The sequence below is a fragment of the Ambystoma mexicanum genome, chromosome 11 (assembly GCF_040938575.1).
Source record: "Ambystoma mexicanum isolate Mex_15411 chromosome 11, UKY_AmexF1_1, whole genome shotgun sequence".
Taxonomy (NCBI): Eukaryota; Metazoa; Chordata; class Amphibia; order Caudata; family Ambystomatidae; genus Ambystoma; species Ambystoma mexicanum.
In genome coordinates, this window is record NC_090934.1 from 890,055,732 (window position 1) to 890,075,648 (window position 19,917).

General features: G+C 43.8%; 1 protein-coding gene across 1 annotated transcript in view; it reads right to left on the bottom strand.

Annotated features, from left to right (window-relative positions):
- LOC138503894 (mucin-5B-like) overlaps nucleotides 1–19,917 on the bottom strand; it is a 1,431,798-nt gene that overhangs the window by 1,305,035 nt on the left and 106,846 nt on the right. The window contains exons 4-5 of the mRNA XM_069623965.1: nucleotides 18,385–18,483; nucleotides 5,909–5,978 (exon numbers count right to left, since the gene is read on the bottom strand). Of these exons, the coding sequence (XP_069480066.1) occupies nucleotides 5,909–5,939 (31 nt within the window). The 5' untranslated portion in view covers nucleotides 5,940–5,978; nucleotides 18,385–18,483. The remainder of the gene's footprint in view (nucleotides 1–5,908; nucleotides 5,979–18,384; nucleotides 18,484–19,917) is intronic.

A 19,917-nucleotide genomic window follows, 5' to 3' on the forward strand; every position in this document is an offset into this window, starting at 1 on the left:
ACCCTACCACTACCCGATCAATGCCACTTGTGAAGACATCTATTTTTGAAGGCTGGAGGATGAAAGTTTGTTAAGCCAGGGGGTCTGTGACCACCACCTGCTCAATGATACATTACCTGGGGGCAGTACAAAGATGAAACCTCAGGTCTGATCTACACCTCTAGTGCCATGTAAATACCTTATCCCACTCACTGGAGGCACCTGAAAAATATATGCATAATTTCCAAATGCTGAAATTGAGAAGGGGAGACTTGTGGCTGTGTCCAGTGGCATATTTAGGCTTTCTGCTGCACTAGCCCCAATTAAGTGCATGCCCCCCAAATTTACTCCACCTCTACCAGACTCTACAGCTTCACCAGATTCCACCCCATCAACAAACTCTGTCTGTGTTTATCCAAGCTATGCCTCTTCACACTATGTTGTCCCCCATTTAGGCTCCATAACATTATGAGGCCGTTTTAAAGGTTGGATGGATTAGAAAGTTATTGCTTCCTCTCTATTAATTTAAGCCTGTCATGTTCTCTGTTATGTTAGTTGAAACAGTGTTTTCAGAACTCTGCTGCCCATGATTTGGAGAAGGCAGTGTGTTCTCCAGTTGATTGCACTAGAGCTAATTGCTAAGGCTAATTGTCTACTTTCCGCTAGGTCCGAAAGTAATCTTTTAGAGGAAGTGATTAGAACATAAGCTGTCTGTCAACGTGACACAAGTGAGAGAAGGTTGGAGCGAGGAATTTTGGTTTCAATGCTAATACCTGGTTTCCCTCACAAATTGCCTGCTGTCATTCAATGAGAAGCACCTAGACTTGTCTTTAATATTAATGCAACAACTACATTTCTACATTCAATCTTGTCAAATGGTAAAGTTTGCATGTGAAAAATATGCAAGTGGTACAGGCATATCTTATAAAAATGTTGAATACAAATAACTGAACCTCTTTTTCATATTTACAGATCTGGTGTTAGCAGAGGGAAAACTGGAAATAAGGCAAGTTACCTACTGCAGTCGATGTACCTCCAATCCCTTGCGCTGGAACACCATGAAAATATGGCTAAATCCCAAGTGAAATGTGTAAACTCGGCGTGGGAATACACACTTCAGTAGAGTAAAGCCATTTGGAAAAGGTTCTTGCAATATAACAAATTAAGTAGTACATACTGTTTACATCATTGCGGTTTGTGCAATTGTTCAAAATACTCAACACCCTTAGAGTAAAATTGAGAAATGGATTGGGCGTGCCAGCATAATATTACCTTTGCATTTGGTTTAGGCAATGGGTCTTGCAAGCTTGAATTTATGGTAATTTAAAATGTTTGTTAACTCTGTAGAGTTGGTTGGACTGTACAATACAAAGGGACATTTTGAGATTTGTGGGTATAAATATAGATGTCCTGCTGTCGTTTGAAGTACTGTTTTACAGTACAAGTCCTACCTTGTGTTTAAAATATAATGAATGTAAAGATTACTTACAAACAACACAGTTATGGATTGTGTGACATGCTTTACAGTTGGTTCTTTTGGTAATACAGAATATGCAGCACAATGTCATCAAAGACACATTATAAACCTAGCACGGATGCCATTTGCCTGCTTAGCACTGAGCAGCTTCTGTAAAGAACGGGACACCTGTACTGCCGTGAAACAGTGTATACCTTTGGCACACAGTTTTTGTTCTGACCCTTCTATGGCTTCGGATGCACTTGCACATTCAGATGTACTCTTCGCCATTTTAACTTCTCTACGATCAATTTCATGCTTGCACCATTTGGGCGGCCACAGACTTCTGCAATGTGGGGCAGGGGAAGGAAATTACTGCTTGATTACTAAAATCATTTTAGTGCCACCTGTGGGAACTCTGTGCTTGACTTAAGCATAGGCATGTGTTTAATATTGTAAAATTATGCATCATTTTGAACCTTTACTTTTCTGAAGGGAAAACCCTCATTTTTGGAATGGTTTAAAAATTGCATGCCATATATTTGAATATATAAGAAATTGCTTAGCACTGTGTCGGTGTGTGTATTTATAATAAAGTAGTCCAAAGATAGTGTGAAGTGGCACCAATAATACCAATGACGTTTGGCTGTTTTGCATATTAAAGAGCATTTTGGGAAGATAAGAATGACCAAAGAGAATTGGATGACTGAATCGCTAAATACCTAAAGCACACAGGGCTTGGTGCGCATTTCCCTTTATTTTATATAAGCAAAACTCACCCTAACAATAAAGCTTTTGTAAATACCAAGTGGCCATCAAAACCTTTAGCTGTCAGCGTGGAATGATTGCTAACAGCTAACAATTATTTAGCAGTGTTATGGATAAGCCAAACGTGGAGAAACATAATGGGCTTTATATTTAAAAATTCACAACCAGTACATTGAAAATAAACTACAATATCATGCTGCTCCTTCGAGGTCTAGGCCTAGTGGAGGTGCCTAGAGCTGAGGTACCTTCTATCCATATGGTACCCGTGATCCCCACAGCAGCATTAGGGAAAACAATCATGATAGTATCGCAGACGTTTGTAATTCCAGCAAGGGTGAGGGTTGGTGGAGCCTGCACTACAACCCATTGGGATCCACAAACATGCACATGAAATTAAGAAAACTGGTATAGTGGGAGCAGGAGCAGCAGTGGAGATGACAAGTACACAGGTTTACAGCACGACCCAAATGAATTGAAACGGCAGAAACAGCTCTTGGAACTTTCCCTAGTAAAGCTGCAGGGTTATATGTTTGCAGAACTCGGAATCACTCAGACAACATGCTCACACTGCAGAAACAGTGGATTCCACTCACACAATCATCCGGCCCATACCAAAATGTGGAGAGCTACAAGAAGGACTCTTAATGGCGTGAGGGTGTAGAAGTTAGGTGTACAGAGTCTAAGATGCGGATTAGACCATGGTGGTGTGACAAAGAGAACAAGAGAGGAGTGGTGAGGGAGGAGGCAAGGAATGTTAGAGGAGCTGGGTATGAGGCAAGAGGGTAGAAGGTGAGGAGGAGCAGGGAAGGAGGATAGGAGAGAGTGGAGTGGAAGGGCTTGAACCAAGAAGAGAGGGAGGTGTGGAGGAGGTGGTGGAGAGAAGGAAAGAGGAAACAGAAGTGGTGAAAGAAGCAGAGGAGGAAGAAAGGAGAGACAGAAAGTAAGGAGGTGTTGTGGAGGAAAGGTAGAAGACTGGAGGAGAAAGTAAAGATAGAGAGGAGTGAAGAGGTTAAGTTGAGATAGGGAGAGAGAAGAAATATAAGTGAGTAAGGATGTGGAAACGAGGTGTGGCGGAGGCAAAGAGGACAGATAGAAGATCAGAGGAGGAGGGGTTGTCTAAAGGAGGAATGGAGGAGGAGAATGAGAGAAAGCGGAATACAAGTGGAGGAAAGGGAAGGGAACGGGTCAGAGGAGATAGAGACAGGAGGAGGAGATGAGTGAGAACAAGTAAGACAAGGAGGAAGAGAGCATTGCAGAGCAGCAATAGTCGGAATGAAGGATAACGTAAACATGGAAGGAAGAGAGGGGAAAGCAAGATGGAGGAGGAAGAGAAGGAAGAGGGAAAAGATAGAGGAGAAGAAACAGACAAGACATTTAAAGGAGGCATTAAAAGAGAGATGCATCAAGGCAGACATATAAAGAATGAGGTGGGAAGAAAACAAGAGAAGGTTTTCTGACCATCACTCCTAGAACGATTTTAATGGTGGTGAGGAGACCTTGCAATCCCCCCAAGGAGGCTCAAGAGTGGAAGCCTGGTGGCTGTGATGAAACACGTATGCATTTTCTACATACACACATTTGTAGAAATGATGCATGTTTACTCATAGAATGTATTGGGAATACTGTAGTAAAATGTACAAGTAGTTAAAGCAAACCAATGTAGTGCTGCTATGAATAGGGAATGCTTAGCCAATTTAACTGAGCTCTGACCTATGCCGAAATGTGACTCTATGCATTCCTCATTGATGCTTGCACGCTTCATAGCTATCCGCTTAGCATGTGTATGCAATGATTCTCTTATCAGATGGTTCACGCTAAGTGCTTCAAGCGTATTTGTTTGTACTTATACATTTGCGACCGGACACTTTCGCCAATGTAGTTGAAATATGATAAGGCTGACTTGCTCCATTTATAGCTTTGTGCAGCTGTTCATCTGGGTGAGAACTCCTCACCCAGGAATTTCAGTATCGACAGATTTATGATTTCCTCTTTGTAGTGTGTGAAGATAGGCAGGAAACTGCAAGTTACTGCTTAACATGATTTGTTAAGTGTGCTCCTGTCATAGGAACCAATGTTAGAACAGGGTAAAGAATTGCTGTGTTTCTGGGGATGCGAAGGAGTAATGGGAATTGTTGATGGTGCCCTGTCCTGTTGAAGTTCTCTTGCTGCTTTGTGATTATCATTATTGATGTTTACCAACCGTCTGGTTTGGATTATTCGTGGATGAAAGAATTCCCTATCATTGCCCCTTGTGGTGACACCCAAATGAAAGAGTCTGATGCTGACCCCCAATTCAAAAGCCCCAAGACTTCATCAGTGGTGGATCATGGTAACTTAGATGACTTGGGCCATGCAGCATCTTGACAAGTCTACAGATGACCAACACGAGGCCAGAGAGAAACGTGGGGCAGTCTTTATCCCAGAGACTGTAAGTGGCGTTTTTCCACCTTGCAGATGTACTTGATATAGCAAGAGAGGGAAAGACTGAGATCCATGGACCCAGGTAGAACCTAATGGTGCTGTACACTTCCAACAAACTATCCTCTGAACTCAGTTCAGTTAACCTGAATTCCCTATTGTAGTTTCTTATACTATGGAAACTGGGAACCTGAGGTAGCTTCGAGTTGATCTCTTCACTGTGACAAACTCGGTATTACTCACTTTCGGTGAATTACAGTCTGCTGAATTATTTGCAGCAATCTTACCACTTATTGTACTGCAAAATGCAGAAGGTAATTTGGGGTAATGTTTATAAAAGAGTGGGGCGGTTGAATTAGTGAAGGAGAGGGAGCATGGGTTCTCCCCCCATTTTGCAGTAAAAAGGTGTTACAGTCTGTAAAATACAAATTCAGCAAAACTGTAATTCTATGAGAAAAAAAAAAAGCTTGGTGATCATTCAGCGATCAAATCCGACAAACTCTGCAAAGAATTTTCGCCGGCAACACCCAATTATTGTTATGTAGTGGCAATTACATTATTGGAGTGCTTGTGTTAGCTAGTGCCCTGCATTAACGTGTGCTTCAGTGTTCTATCCTTAATTATCTCAGTACAAGCTCCTCTTCCGTCCAGGCAGGCGGATGGAAGAACAGCTTCACCACCATCCCACAAACAGTTTGTTACAGCATGACCCAAACACTTTTGCCTTTTTGCAAAGTGTTGAGAATGACATTAATTCTGCTTGTGTCTGCTCTTGGGCATGAATGTGCGTTAAATGAATCCAACCCAGTGCAAAATATATATGCAACTTGGTGCTGTGGGTGATAAGTAAAGAGAAATGTGGCACAAACAAAGTCCTTAAACTATTTCAAAACTGACGCAGCCTGCATTTCTGTGAAATAGAAATACTTGCATTTCAATGTTGTTGGGAAGAAATATATAGACCTATTCTGTTGTAACAGTCCCACTTAACATATAATGAATGCTACAGCTCTAAAACAGCAACAAACCACCCTCCTCCTACTCTGAAAGATGGCAAGTGACTGCTCAAAAATTTCAGAAGCAGGGCCTCTATGAAGTCCTCGATATCAGACTGCCCAAACTCAATTACTCAAATCTGATAAAGGATTAAGATGCTTGACAGATCCCGAATACAGTAGAAATTCCGTTGTTTGGTCAAGCTTATTCACCCAGGCTTACCCAAATCCACAAAGATCTGTCACTTGAGATTGTCTGAGCTTTGATGTATGCTTTGTAAGAAAGCCTTACCTGTTATGAATGGAAGTTCGATTGGATACATGTTGACGGAAACACTGCCAGCGGGGCTTATTAAAAAGGCCTGTCAAGACAAGGAAATTGATTATCAAGCAATGGCAAACACCTTGTTGTCAGACAATAGAGATTGGAGGTGTTAAGATGGCCTTGTCAACACAAACATTCAGGCTGAGTAACAAAATGGCTATAGTCACATGTTTCCCATGGTCCCCATCTTGGATAATTTGCCCTGAGGCATTAAAAAAAACAACAACACATATAACAGTCATACACACTTTCAGTTCCACTAAGCCATCAGAATCAGTTTGGTGATTGAGTCTACCGTGTGCCAATTACAAAAGCCCATTGTGTAGATTAACATTACACCATGTTGTATAGGTGAAAATTCATTAACTGGGTAGGCTTGAAAATGTGGTGTTTTAACAGACACATGTTTAATTTATCTTTATAGACCTATTCCGAGGGCTGTCCTGGAAGGTATGATCCCTGAAGTTTGAGTTAAGCAAGCATGGGCATTTAACAAGGTTTGCGGGCGCATATCTCTGGGTACGGCAAGAAGGAATGGTCGACAGAACTATAATGTCCCTTTGGAGTGAAGTGGGGGATAAGTCATCTGCCTTGAGAGGTTGCTGGGAACTGGCTCTTTCACAGAAACCAGGAACAGTGTGATGAGGTGGGAGGGGCGGGTTTATATTCCAGCTAGGCTGTGCCTGCAGGGTGTAGTTAGGAAAGGTTAATCAGTAGCGTATGTGTAGCCATGGTAGAGATGCCGGACCGCGTCTGCCGTGTGCAGCCCAGCGAAGATACGGCAAGGGGATAGAGCCATCTGACCCCCACCTTAATAAGGTAAGGAGCAGAGGTTGGGGTAGAGGGGATTCTCCCTGCCAGGGCTATGTCTGTCAGGTGCAGTCTGGGTGAGATTTAATGGTGCCAGTGGGAGTAAGGACTATCAGCATGGTGCTCCCGTGATGAGAGGGAGCGCATGCTCAGAGACCTGTGGGCGGTGGTGACCGTAGGAGTCATTCAGCTACCCCTCATTGACCTATTTCCACTCCTATTAAGATATTTACTAGCTTTGGCGGCTTGTAAGGCCTGGAAATTGCCCAATGGGGACTGCCAACACACTCCCCTGGGTTATAATATTATTTATCAATTTTAGCATTATTATATTTATTTATAGGTTTTAGGCACTGGTAGTATGGCTCCGTGGCAAAATGCTCGTCTTGGAAGCAAGATGACACAGAATAACACAGGTTCAAATCCCAGGTCCGCGCTTAGAAACCTCTTTGGTATTAAGCACATTATAAAAAAAAACAATTATAATTATGATTATTTTGCACATTAGAACAACATATTCATCCAAGCCCATCAAGTAGATTAAAAAAGAAAAGAAGATATTGCCTTATAGTCAATGGCAACCTGCAAGAACCGTATAAAGGCCTGGAAATAATGTTTTTTTATAGGTTATTGATGATATCACTGTTGTCCATTAATAAGAAAAATACATCACTACATTTACTGCTATCAGTTATTACAGTTGGGTGGTGATGTCACAATGCATGCTACTTGTTTCAGCACAGTACAGAATTCTTGCACATACTTAAAGCTGTGGCTAGTTTTCAGAATATTTTCTTCTAAAATACCTTTCTCTGACACTTCCTAGCCAATAATTGATAATAACTGCTTGTGGTTTTACTTTGTGCATTGCTGTAGTGTAAGGACAGGAGAGCAAACCTCGATATGCATGTTATTTTAAACCAAAACACGTTTTTAGATGCAATTTACTGAACTGCCTAAACTATTTTTCTGCAACACATTACAAGCTGCCACTCAGTGTGTTTTTTTAACCCGTTCAGATTCTACATTGATTGTATGCATCAACAACCGGAAGGTCTCATACTTTAGATTAAGCAAGATGCCATTTATTGATGGCGAGTGGCAATGTGACATAAAGAATAAAATATTAACCAGCTTAACTCAGAGTGTTCCGGTTGCAAAGCCCATGAGCATATATGTATTACAGCCGAATTACAAGTGGCAGTGGCAGTGTAATTCTCCATTATTTTTGAGTCTGTTGGACTCAATGGGGCTTTTTTGGCAAAATGACTGCAGCAAAATTACCGCTGCAGTAATTCCGACGATTCCACCAAATTCTCAGCAGTGAGTGGCAAAATTTACCTCCATGCTTTTCCTAGTGGTAAATCCTCCACTCCAGGCCAAACTTTCTACAGAGTTACTGCCAATTTTACTCCTTGGCAACTGGTGAGAGGCCCTCCTGGCCCCCTTCCACTCATCTAAAACCATAATGAATGTCTACTTAAATGGCAGTGTCTTGGTCCAGGGCTCTCAGGCCAATCTTCTCCTCTTCGATAGATGCTTACCATGCCTTATCAACTTCCTTTCCTCTCATGCTATCCCTTCTTACCCCTCTCTGGCTCCTCTGCCACATCCTTTCTCTGTCACCTCTTCGGCACCCCCTGCTGCTTCTGTGGCCACCCTGTTGCCTCCCTCTTCTGCCACCCGTCTGGCACTCTCTTCTCCCTCTCTGATTACTGAGCCTCCTATTCCGTCCTCCTCTGCCCATACTCGGGCACCTACAAGACTTCTGCAGGTTGTTCCTCTGGCCTATACCACTCCCTGGAAGTCATTCAAATGTGGCAACCTTTCCACATTGCTACTCTTAACTCTCGTTCAGCTGTCAAACACTCCTCTGACATCTGCCATCTCCTGGGAGAGCGTGATTGGATGCACTCGGTCTCAGAGAGACTTGGTTCATTGTCAAGAGTTTTGACACTCTCCTTCCCGATGGCTACAAGATCCTCTCTGAACACAGAACCAACCATCCTGGTGGGGTGTAGCCTTGATGTTCCCGGAGTGGATCCCTGCTTCTTTAATTCCAATGCAGGACTACTCCTCCTTTGAATGCCTGGTCTGCAGGATCGATATCTCTCCTGGACTCTCTTTCACTGTGGCTACTATCTACAGGCCACCTGGCCAGGTCGCATTCTTCCTCTGTGAGTGGGCTGACCTCTCCTCCTCGCTCCTTGCCTCTTCCTCACAACTTGCACTTTCCTGTAACTATCGCCTACATGCCCCTGGGCTTTGTGCGCTGAAATAAACGCAAAAATAAAATAAACTTCTCCTCCTCTGAGACTTGAACATCCAACTGGATGCTACCAGCCCTTCTTCAGGTCTCTTTTGCAACCTCTGCAATTCTCTCTCTCTCTCTCTATAGGCTTCCTTCCCTCTGGCCCGGCTCACTCTGCAGAGCACACCAAGAATGTTCTGATCTTCTAAGAGATCTCTTCTTCTCTAATCCTCTTACCACTACTCTCTCTTAGAGTGATCACTTTCTCTTTTCTTCCCTCCTCTCTCCCCACAGGTCAAGCTGACTCTAGCACTGCCACTTTCCTTCTCGGTCATCCGACCCATGAAGCGTGTGTCAGTTGAGGCTTTCACTGCTACTGTCTCTCCTCCTCCTGCACCTTTGGTTGATTCACACCTGACACAGCCCTCTCTAACCTTCATCTCTCTATCTCTAATACCCTGGATGTCCTTGCACCTGTCATAAGGATCCTCTTGAAGCCCAAGTCTAAGTGCAACTCTTGGTACGATTCCAACCTTGCTGCCCTTAAATGCAAGTGTAAGGTGGTGGAGGAATTGTTGGGCATCAGGCACCCCCCTGACAAGTTGGCCTGCCGACTGCTCCACAGGCAGTGCAGACTCTATGTCCTCACTAAGAAGAAAGCCTACATTCAAGGCTGCATCTCTGCAGCATCTAACAACTCGACCAAACTTTTCAAAATCTGCAAGCAGCTGGCCAATCCTGCTGCCGGCTCTAACTCCTCTGTTCCCCCCCAGTCCCACTGCATGGCCTTGGCCTCTCATTTCACCACTAAAACTCAGTACATCCTGTCCACCCTCTCTTCCTCTACCTCCTCTTCCTTCTCCTCAACCACTGTAGCCCGCTCTGGGGCCGTCTCTCCTCCTACTTTCTCCTCCTTTCCCATGTTCACCCCTGATGATGTTTCTAGACAAGTCCGATCTATGAAAGTCTCATCAATACAGGTTCTCCCATGCTCATCCCGAACCATCAAGGACCACATCGAGACCCTTGCTTCAGCCTTTGCCGATTTCTGCAATCAGTCCTTTGCCACTGTAACTTTCCCCTGCCCCTTAAGCACTCCCTTGTTCATGCCTTTCTAAAAAAGCCCTCGGCTAATCCTTCCTCTCCGGCTAACTATCACCCAATCTCCAATACTCCTTTCCTGGGCAAACTTTTGGGCATCTTAATCTACATACTGAATCTGTTGGTTGCCTTCTCCATGACCACCAGTATGGCTTCAGAGCTGCCAATAACATGGAAACTGCTCTCCTGAGCCTACTCTCCAATCTTGACTCTAATATCCCTTCTGTCCTCATTATCCTCAATCTATCCTCTGCTTTTTACAGCGTCAACCATGACATCATGCTCAATTGCCTCTGCGACAACCTTGGTACTACTGATCAGGCCCTGGCCTGTTTGACCTCCTTTCTCACTGACCAACCCTCTCAGGTCTTCTATCCCTCTATATACTTGTGGTGTTCCCAAGGAGTCTAACCTCTCTCGCTGGCTCTTCAACCCATACCCGGTACCTCTTACCCACTGCATCACTACTCAGGAATTGTGCCACCAATGATCTCTGCCTTAATGCCAATAAGACTGAGATCCTCCTCATTGGGACACCTACTCCCTCCTTTCCTCTCTCTCTTTGGCCACCCACTCTGGATTCTCTTCCTGCTCCTTCCTGTGAGGCTAAGAACCTTGGTGTCCTCTTTGACTGCACCCTCTCCTTCTCTCCTCACATCTCTGACGTCCCTAAGAAGTCAAACTATCAGCTGCACCTCCTCAGTGGTATTCTTCCTTTTCTCACTTTCCCTCAGAGCTCTGGTCCTCTCTAGGCTGGACTATTGCAACAGCCTCTTTCTACATCTTCCTGCCTCTACTCTTCGACATTTACAACGTATTCAGAACTGGACTGCAAGACTTGTCCTTGGCCTCAAGCCCAGGGATCATATCTCTCCAACTCTGAAATCTCTTCACTGGCCCCCCATGGCTGCAAGGATCAAGTTCAAGACCCTCTGCATCGGCAAAAGACTTTCTGGGGCCTAGGACCGCTCTACCTCCAACTTTCTCTTCCAAAACATCTTCCTTCTCGAGCTCTCCGCTCATCCACCTCCAACACTCTGAGGGTCAGACGCTTCTCCAAGCAGAGAAGTGGGGAATATCTATCTCCTTGTCTGGTTTCTCCCTCTAGAACAGCCTCTTTGCCTCTCTCAAACTTGAGCAGAACCACCACCGGTTCCGGAAGCAACTCAAGAACTTATTTTTCGCTTCCACTTTCTCTCTTCCTCTCCCCTGATGATGCACCTGACTGCTCTGTGTACGGTTCACATGGTCACCCTCTCAACTCGGGCCCATGCTCCTTCATGTCCAGTTGCCCTCGCACTGCCTCTGGGCTCCCCAGCACTTAAGGGTCTATATCTGCAACCATAAAGCCCCTTCTCTCTGCACTTATGAGCCACCGGCTGGCTGCACTTGTGAGTTAACTGCAATTTCCCCTTGCCATCCCCCCTGGCACTTCTCCCCTTCCCTCTTTCCCACACTTGCACAATCTGAATGACACAAGGCCAAGTAAGACCATCATTTTGTCCTCCCTTTGTTTCCCCCTCCTTGTCTTGTCACGCCTAGAAACATTTGCGTACAGGCGCATTATAAATGCCACATCATAGCATGTCATGTGTACCGACTACTATGATATTTATTTATTCATATGTATTTATTTATTTATTTATTATGCACTGGAGCCCACAGGCATCAGGGCGCAGAAGATAAGAAAGGAGACTGCATAAAGACCACAATACAGTTATACAAACAGTAATTTCTATTAATGTTTTCAGAAGGTGGCCAGGATTCTGTCCCCACGCAGATCCATCAGGAGTTTGTTCCAAGCCAAGGCTGCCAGTACCGTGAATGAGCGCCGATTGCCTCTGGCCCGCTCGCTCCTAGGATAGACCGGGAGCATCGAGCCACTAGATTGGGTAACTCTGGTCAATTGTTGTAGAATGATGCAAACTTTCAAATATGTAGGTGCGTGTCCATTTAGGCACTTGTGCATAGTGATATTTACCTTAAAACAAATGCTAGCCTCAACTAGGAGGCTAGAATAGCACATACATATTATAAGAGAAGGGATTCACAATGACATACAAAATGGCATTATGGGGGACATCAATGGGAGAGCGCTGAGTTAAGCTGGTCATGAATGCCCACATCTGCTTTATTTCAAGGATTTTGTTGCGATAAATCTGCACTACTTAAATGCACTTTAACTAAGGTTTGTTTCAGTGAATATATATTCAGGGAAAACACATCAGTAGCAGGGATGGTAAGGTGAAAATTGAACACAGCAAAACCCCTGAAATTTGGCAGACAATTCAGGCAAAGCCACCTTAACTTGCCACCCCCAGTTGCTCAGCATATGACCACACTGATGACATCAGAGATTACATCACTGCTGACATCACTAGTGACCTCACTAATTACATCATAGTTGACATCACTGATTACCTCACTGATGGCATCACTAAAGACATCACTGGTGACATCACTGATTACATCATATGTAACATCACTATTACATCAGACATAACATCTTAAATTAATTTGCTAATGAAAGCTTTGATTAAATAAATACAATTTTGAAATTGGGGGCTATTTTAATGTACATAAAATACATCTATATATTATCAAGGTACACTATTTTCTACTGTAATTAAAAGGCACGTTTTATGCAGCTGTAATTTCTTTAAATGTAGTGTATGCTCTACAGCTTGAAGTATGTACAAAACTGAATATGTAAAATAATAGGACAGTATTTAAAGATTCTTCTCCTTTTGCAGTTTATCTGTCTTACTTTAATTTAAGTTATAATTACGTTAGAGAAGAAAAACTAAAAAAATACCAATTTATTGCAAGTTTTCAAGTAGAATTTGAATTTGTAAACTTCTTTTCTTTTGCATGCATATTGCAGGGCGGCGATAGTTAAGGTGAGTCGGACTCCCATAGGAACCCCTCAAAATTCTATTGTTAATAACATTTGATTCGAGTAAGGGATTTCACCGAAATTCAGAAAGTGATTAAGGATTTGCACCCCCAGCCCCTCCATACTACAACGTTCCACAAAGATTTGTTAAAAATGTAAAAAGTTATTAAGTAGACAAAACATTTTTTTATGCCAAAGTGCAGCCACTTCCCACCCATTTTCCCATAGACAAACAAGGTAATTTTGTGCCAAACCGCACAGCCCAAACCGTTGGATGGATTTGGACCAGGTCTGAAACAACTTGGGCACAAAGCTTTGACTTGCGATCCATGCATGGTTTGGGGTTATTTCGTGTAGTAGTTATTTAAATATTTTATGGAGAAGGGGGTGCCACTTCTCAAAAACGGATAGCTATACCAAGGGGATTTACCCAAAACTGTGGGTTTTTAGAAATGAAATGACCATCATCTTTTTTTTCACTCGATGCAAGAGATATCTGTTATTAGAGCCGAGGATATGGGAAAATGAAATGGAGGAAAAAAAGTTATTTGCAAGTCAAAAGGTTGGGGGGCGGTTGGCTGGAGGGCTCCAAGTGAAATATGGGAGTTTGAGGGAGTCTGGGGACTGAGTTCGCAACACAATACTTTCTGTAGCCTCAGTTATAGCCTTGAAAAGCCGACATCTCAAAGCAAACTGCCTCACAGAAACAGTGGGGAAAGGGAGAAAGCAGAGGAGGTGAGGAAGCCATCTGGTGAGTGGGGGGAGCTGGCACAGATGAGGGGACTGCTTGGTGAGGGCTTGGAGGGCAGGAAAGCATTTTATTTCTTGGCTGTTTTGCCGGTATTCACGGCTATATTCGAGGCTCGAAAGGACTACCTATATCCGAGGGTAAGAGTAGTTCCGTGCCCGCAGCTATACATTTTGGGGTGTCAGATTTTTATTTCTTTTTTAAAGTTATTTTTATAGGTATAGTGATGTTGGGAGTGAAAACTCACTGGCCATGGCCAAAGGCCAAAGGCCCAATACTCCATTAATGTGTGATGTGCTTTAGGCAGGTAAGTTCCAATTTTCTTGTAAGAGTGCTGGGTTTAAGTTCCTGAAGTCTTATATAATTTCTCATTATCATTTGTTTTTAGGACATGCTTTTTTGTAGGCAAAGATTGGAAATCGTAAAGGACTGTTCTCTTCACATCTTATTTTCCAAAGTTTTCTAATAATAGATAGATTTGTATAGGAAATGTTGGTAAAGGTGTTTACACATATTAATCTATTCCCCTTTTGGGCTTTATGAGTCTCTTCTAGTAGTACCTCAAGTTTTTTATTATGCACTCTTTTGGCTGATTTTGTAACTAGCATGGAGGAATATCCTCTGAGTTCTAATTGTTTTATCAAATTGGTAGCTTCCCGTCTGTACGATTCGTGTGTACTACTGTTCCTTTTTAAGCTTAAGAAATCCCCAAAAGGGAGAGCGTCCTCCACATGTTTAGTGTGATGGCTGGTGTAATGAAGAAGAGCATTCTTGTCTGTCTCTTTATGGTAGGGCTTGTCTAGTACTATTACTTCCAGTTGATAGATTGTAAGAAAAAAATGTATCTCAATCTTGTCCATATTGTGAGTGAATTTGAAATACCTATTCTGGTTGTTCAGTCAAAGACTAGAAATCAAAACGTCACTTATCTACCCTTCCAACTAATGTCATAAATATATCTCCACAATACTTTTAGCTTGTATTTGAAGATATTACTATCTGAGTACACAAAACAGTTTTTTAAACATCTCAACCTATCAGTTGGCAGGTCAGGGGTCATAGCTGCTCCCATTGATGTGCCCAATATGTGTATGTAAATATTACCTAGAAATTGAGGACATGGAACATTGTTAAGTAACAGGCCTTCAGTCTCCAGAGTTGGCATCTTTTGTCACAATGCATGGCTCAGGGTGACTGACTTGAGATTCCTTGGAGAGATGTTCTGACTCCAAGCACCACACAATAGTGCATCAAATTTCATGCATCATAGGGACTGGCCGTTTTAAACACCCCCAGTCCGGGTCAAAGGATTTGATTTTCGGGGGGTGCTAATGGAGGGCTGGATGTGGCGTCTCATCCAGGGAACAGTGAACACTGCTGATTCCATGTGGCACTGTGCTACTTTTTACTCTTTCACCACTGGGGGCTCCTGCCTGCCTCAGGATGGCTGTGAGGGCTTCCAGGAGGTTCTGTGCCTGGTCCTCTGGCAGGTACGACCTGCCACTGATTGTGTAGAACCTGGATCTTGTAAACTCCAGCTGTTGGGTGGTTTAAACATTTTTTTGTCCCAATTGATCAGTCGCTGGTGCTGTTCTAGGTTGTTGCAGACTATCCGTATTTGTTCCGTTAGACTTCTTGCTGATGGTACTGTCACAAGCCAGTCATCCAGATAAGGAAAGACCATGATGGCTTGCTGGTTTAGTAACCTCATGATACGAGTCAGGATCCCCTTTAACCCTTGCAGGGACAACTTGAGGCTGAAAGTCAAAGCCCAGAAATTAAAATGGAACCCTCCACAGCAAACGGTAGGTACCACCTATATTGTGGGCGAATGGGCACATGGAGATAAAGGACGGCTAGGTCCAGTGAAGCCATAAACTCCTCAAACTCCAACAGTGGAATGGTCCATTGCAGCATTGCCATCTTCAAGTTAATGGTGGAAATTAACTTGTTAACAAACTTCAAATCCAGGCCCAAAGTCATTGCTGCAAAAGCCTTATGGTCCATAAGAATGATACATTTTCCGTGGCTCACAGATGGTCTGATAATGGGGAAATCACACTTTTTTTGCAGCAGTTCCTGAATCTCCTTTTGTAGTGGGAGTTTACTTTCCAAGTCCCACAGCCAATGACTGGAAACCATCTTTTTGACTGGGTTCCGAAGACAATTGCAATGTGTATCCCTTGGTCAAAATTGCTTGCACCCATCTGTCTGTAATCATAGTCTGTCAGATGAGGCAGACATGCAGAAGGTAAGCTCCCATTGGAATCTTTGCCCTGGTCCAGGAAAGGTTAGGCGCAATTTGGCCTTGCATCCAGGAACTTTCACCCTTGAATTTAATCACAGGGAGAGGAGGAGGAGGATGTTCTCTGATTCTAAGTCCTGAACCCTTTGTGAAGGAACAGCTAAAGAAAATGTTTCTTTGCCACTGATCTGTGATGCCCTGACCTCTCCCCCAGAGATTGTGCTCTCTTTATCTCTATGCATTGACTTTTTCTTCCAGTTGGTTACCAAACCCTTTCAACCCCTGGATGGGACTGTGGATGACAATCACCTTTCAGCACAGTATGGCTGCAATGTTTAGAAGGGGAGTGTAGTTTTGTAGGAAACATACAATAAAGCACACATGTTCTTATGCCACACTCACTCTCCTCCTAGGAATGGGTTGGGCTTTTATAAACGGGCTTCTCCTCCCAGATACAAATGACCGCCCTGGCGGTTCAGTGACTGTAACATATGTAATGATTTTTCACATAATGATTGCTGTTTGTCTGTCTTCAGTCTATCCTTTTTCTTTGGGTTGTCATATGGAAAATGGCGATGTTTTAAGAGGTTATACGTGATTTTGTAGCCGAACATTTTGCATATAAAAATTACGGATTCGAAATGTACACCACAAAATATTCATGTACATCAGCACCGCCCGCAAACCCCTACCCCTAAAACTTACCTCCAGCGGCCCACTTGCCTGTTGTCCTTTTGCGTGGCTCATTCCATGCCCGTGAATTCTGCCTCCCCACTGAGGGGCAGAACCTTTGCCGCTGTGTCCATTTTTTTGTTTTCCGTTTTTAAAAAATCATTGTCCCCCCACTTACCTTTTAAAGCTCACTTTTTTTACCACCCTTTCAATGCTCCCCAGCTCTTACAAAAAGATGACCATATTCTGCTAGTCACCCATCATGACATACGGGGGTGAGGGGCGAGGGTCAATATAATAATATTTATTCTATAAAGACAACCTGCTCTCTTATTTTCATAGTTGCCAATTCAGTATGGGATGCAAAGGTTTCCAGATACTCCCCTTGGTTTTCATACTGGTTAACATGACTGACAAATGTTGAAAGCAGATTGGGTTACCCTCTTGTTCTACTGGGCAAGAAGATGTATTGTTTCCTGACACTGTTTTAATAGAAAGTGTTTTGGTTGTGCCCAAGGCTTTTATTTGGTGGGACCTTTTCTCATTGAATGAGCTGAGTTCATTGACCCTCCTCGTCACGGGCCGCATTTTATGCTCCTTACTAAACTGTCAATGCTGCACATAGTTCTTCCTTGCTCGTGGATGAGTAGGTAAAGAATACCAAAGCATACTACTCACATCTGTGTCTTTTTTTTAAGTCAAACCTCCATTTAGGGTCGTGAGGGGTATTAGTCATTCCTACCATGAGAAAAGTTATTTTCTTTGCAATCTGGGAAATACAGATTGCTAAAACCCAAGACTGGATGGTCTGTTTACACTACATATGGGAACATATAAGTGTTCTGCTATTGACTTTCAGTTTGGCTTTATATTCTTGTGATCACTTTCTTTTTCAATTGAGGATTTAAACCCTTTCCCTCTGAGCACATTGGGTTTCTAGCAATGTAGAGATGAGAAGGCAGGGCTGTCCATTGGTTGGCCAACTTTATCTAAGCACAGTAAAGGGACATGTAGAAAACTGGGAATCAGGAAGGAGAAACGGGTATGAGGACTGTTGATTGAGGGGTAAGGAACGCTGGCAATTGAACAGGATGAGTAAGCATGGGAAACAAATAGTATTAATGATGGCAGAGGATGAATAACAACCAATGAGGAGTAGTGATGATGACTGATGCATCAGTTGTGCAGATGGGCATTGTGAGGGGCATTATGGTATGAGGAGTGAGGACAACTTTTCACTGGGGAGGAGGAGCTATTATTAGGGAGGAGGAATGTCAACTAAACAGAAGTATTGTTGACTGATGTGTGAGTTGTTAAGAGGCGCATTGAGGTATGAGGCTATTGGAAACAACTGTTGACTGATGCACGAGAAGCAAAGAGGAGCAATATTGTGTGAGGAGTGAGAATGATAATTTATGACTGAGGAGGAGGAATAATGAACCAGGATAATGTGTGAGGAGGACAGATTACAATATCCTAAAATGTACGGTCTGTGATGAGTGAGGAGGAGGGCTGAGAAGGAGTTCTGAGGCGTGAAAAGGAGACGAGAAGAGTGGCGGCTGATAACAAGGATTACAACTGTGCAGTGAAAAGGGAAAATGAGTGCAGGGGAAAAGTGAGGTCCTAAAATGGGCTCTGTATAGGCCACTGGGAGACATCTCGGTGCTTGCACCAGGTAAACTGTGGCAGGTCGCCTCGCTAAGGGGTCCTCAGAACGTACCTTGTTTTGTAAACGGAGGAGAACGTATTTCAACACAGTTTGGCCAACATCGTTTGTTTCCAGATCTCCTTCAACCGTGAAGGGGCTGTCGTCGCAGAGCTGAAATGGAGAAGGAGAACCGTATATATTTTTACAGATTCAAAACAGGGAAACATATAAAATTTTAATATGTAGACAGACATACAATTCTACGTTTTAACAATACCCAGACAGAAATACATTACTATTGTTTTGGTTTGGTACAACATGAACAGTCATAGGAAATGCAGGGCAGGAACAGCAACACTCCATGCCCCAGTGAAGCATCAGCTAGTCTAGGCCTATCAAATGTCCAGTTACACACACCATGGGCCTCATTACGAGGTTGGAGGTAGCCTTGCCGGTTTTACTGGCAGGGCTACTACCAAATTCGAATCTGGCTCCGGCACCTGCGAAAGTGGAATCACAGGGCCATTCCGACCTCGGCGGACCCGGTAATTCCCCTTGTGCGGGTGCCGGAGCCGGTACGTCCCTATAGGGCTCAATGGGAATGGGGAGGATGGTAGCAGCGGTACCGTTAATAATGGTACTGTTGCTACCATCATGTTCTGCAGACCAGGTGGCTGCAAGGGCACCCGCAAGCAGAAGTCCTAGTATGGCGGTACCCTAGCAACGGTGCCGGAAGCAATACCGCCGCCATTGTTGCCTTACCGCCATACTCCTAATGAGGCCCCATGTCTAAGTCCAGGAAATATATGCCTTGGTACTCACAAATACGCCTGGTCAAACCTTTTCTAAACCAGCTTGCGAGAGTGAATTGAAGTGTCTCGGCACTCAAACCATGGAATTTCTATCGGGTCGACCCACAGCTCGAACCCCGAGCCAGTTTAAAAGGTTTTGAAACAGTAGCACCATAAAGTGTTTCGAAGCATTTTGAATCTGCTGAAGCCTTTACACTGTCGGTAGTACACTTTTTCTAGTAACACTGCTTGGTTGGATACAAGACTCATCAAGCCAGGCACAGGAGAGTCTAGGGGCCTCATTACGACCCAGGTGGAAAAGGGTTAATGGAGCTGTAAAAGGTGGCAGCGCCGTTAACCCCTTACCGCCTAATTACGAGGTCCCTTTGCAGGTCCCTACCTTAATGGCTGGCTTTACCAGCCGTTAAGGATTGGACCCGCAAAGGGACCTTGGAGGTAATTACGGTACCTATGGGGGCAAAAATGGGAATGGTGAAGGGCCAATGGTGAATGGGGAATTACCGCCCCGCAAACCTTGGAATGGGGCGGTAATTCCGCCATTCACCATGGCGGAATCGGTAAAATACAGGCGGCAACCATGACGCTACTAGTGCCATGGTTACGGCCTGGGTCGTAATGAGGCCCAAGGTGTGGGTGTATACAGTGTTTAGGCTCTTACACCACAGTACTTAGATGTAATTGGAGGTAGGTCTGTGTAGGGCGTGTGTTGTGTGTGCTTGCGTATATTTGTGTTCGAGTGTGTGCAGTGTGTGTGTGTGCATGTTTGTGTGTGGGGGTGCATGTCAGGGTGCAT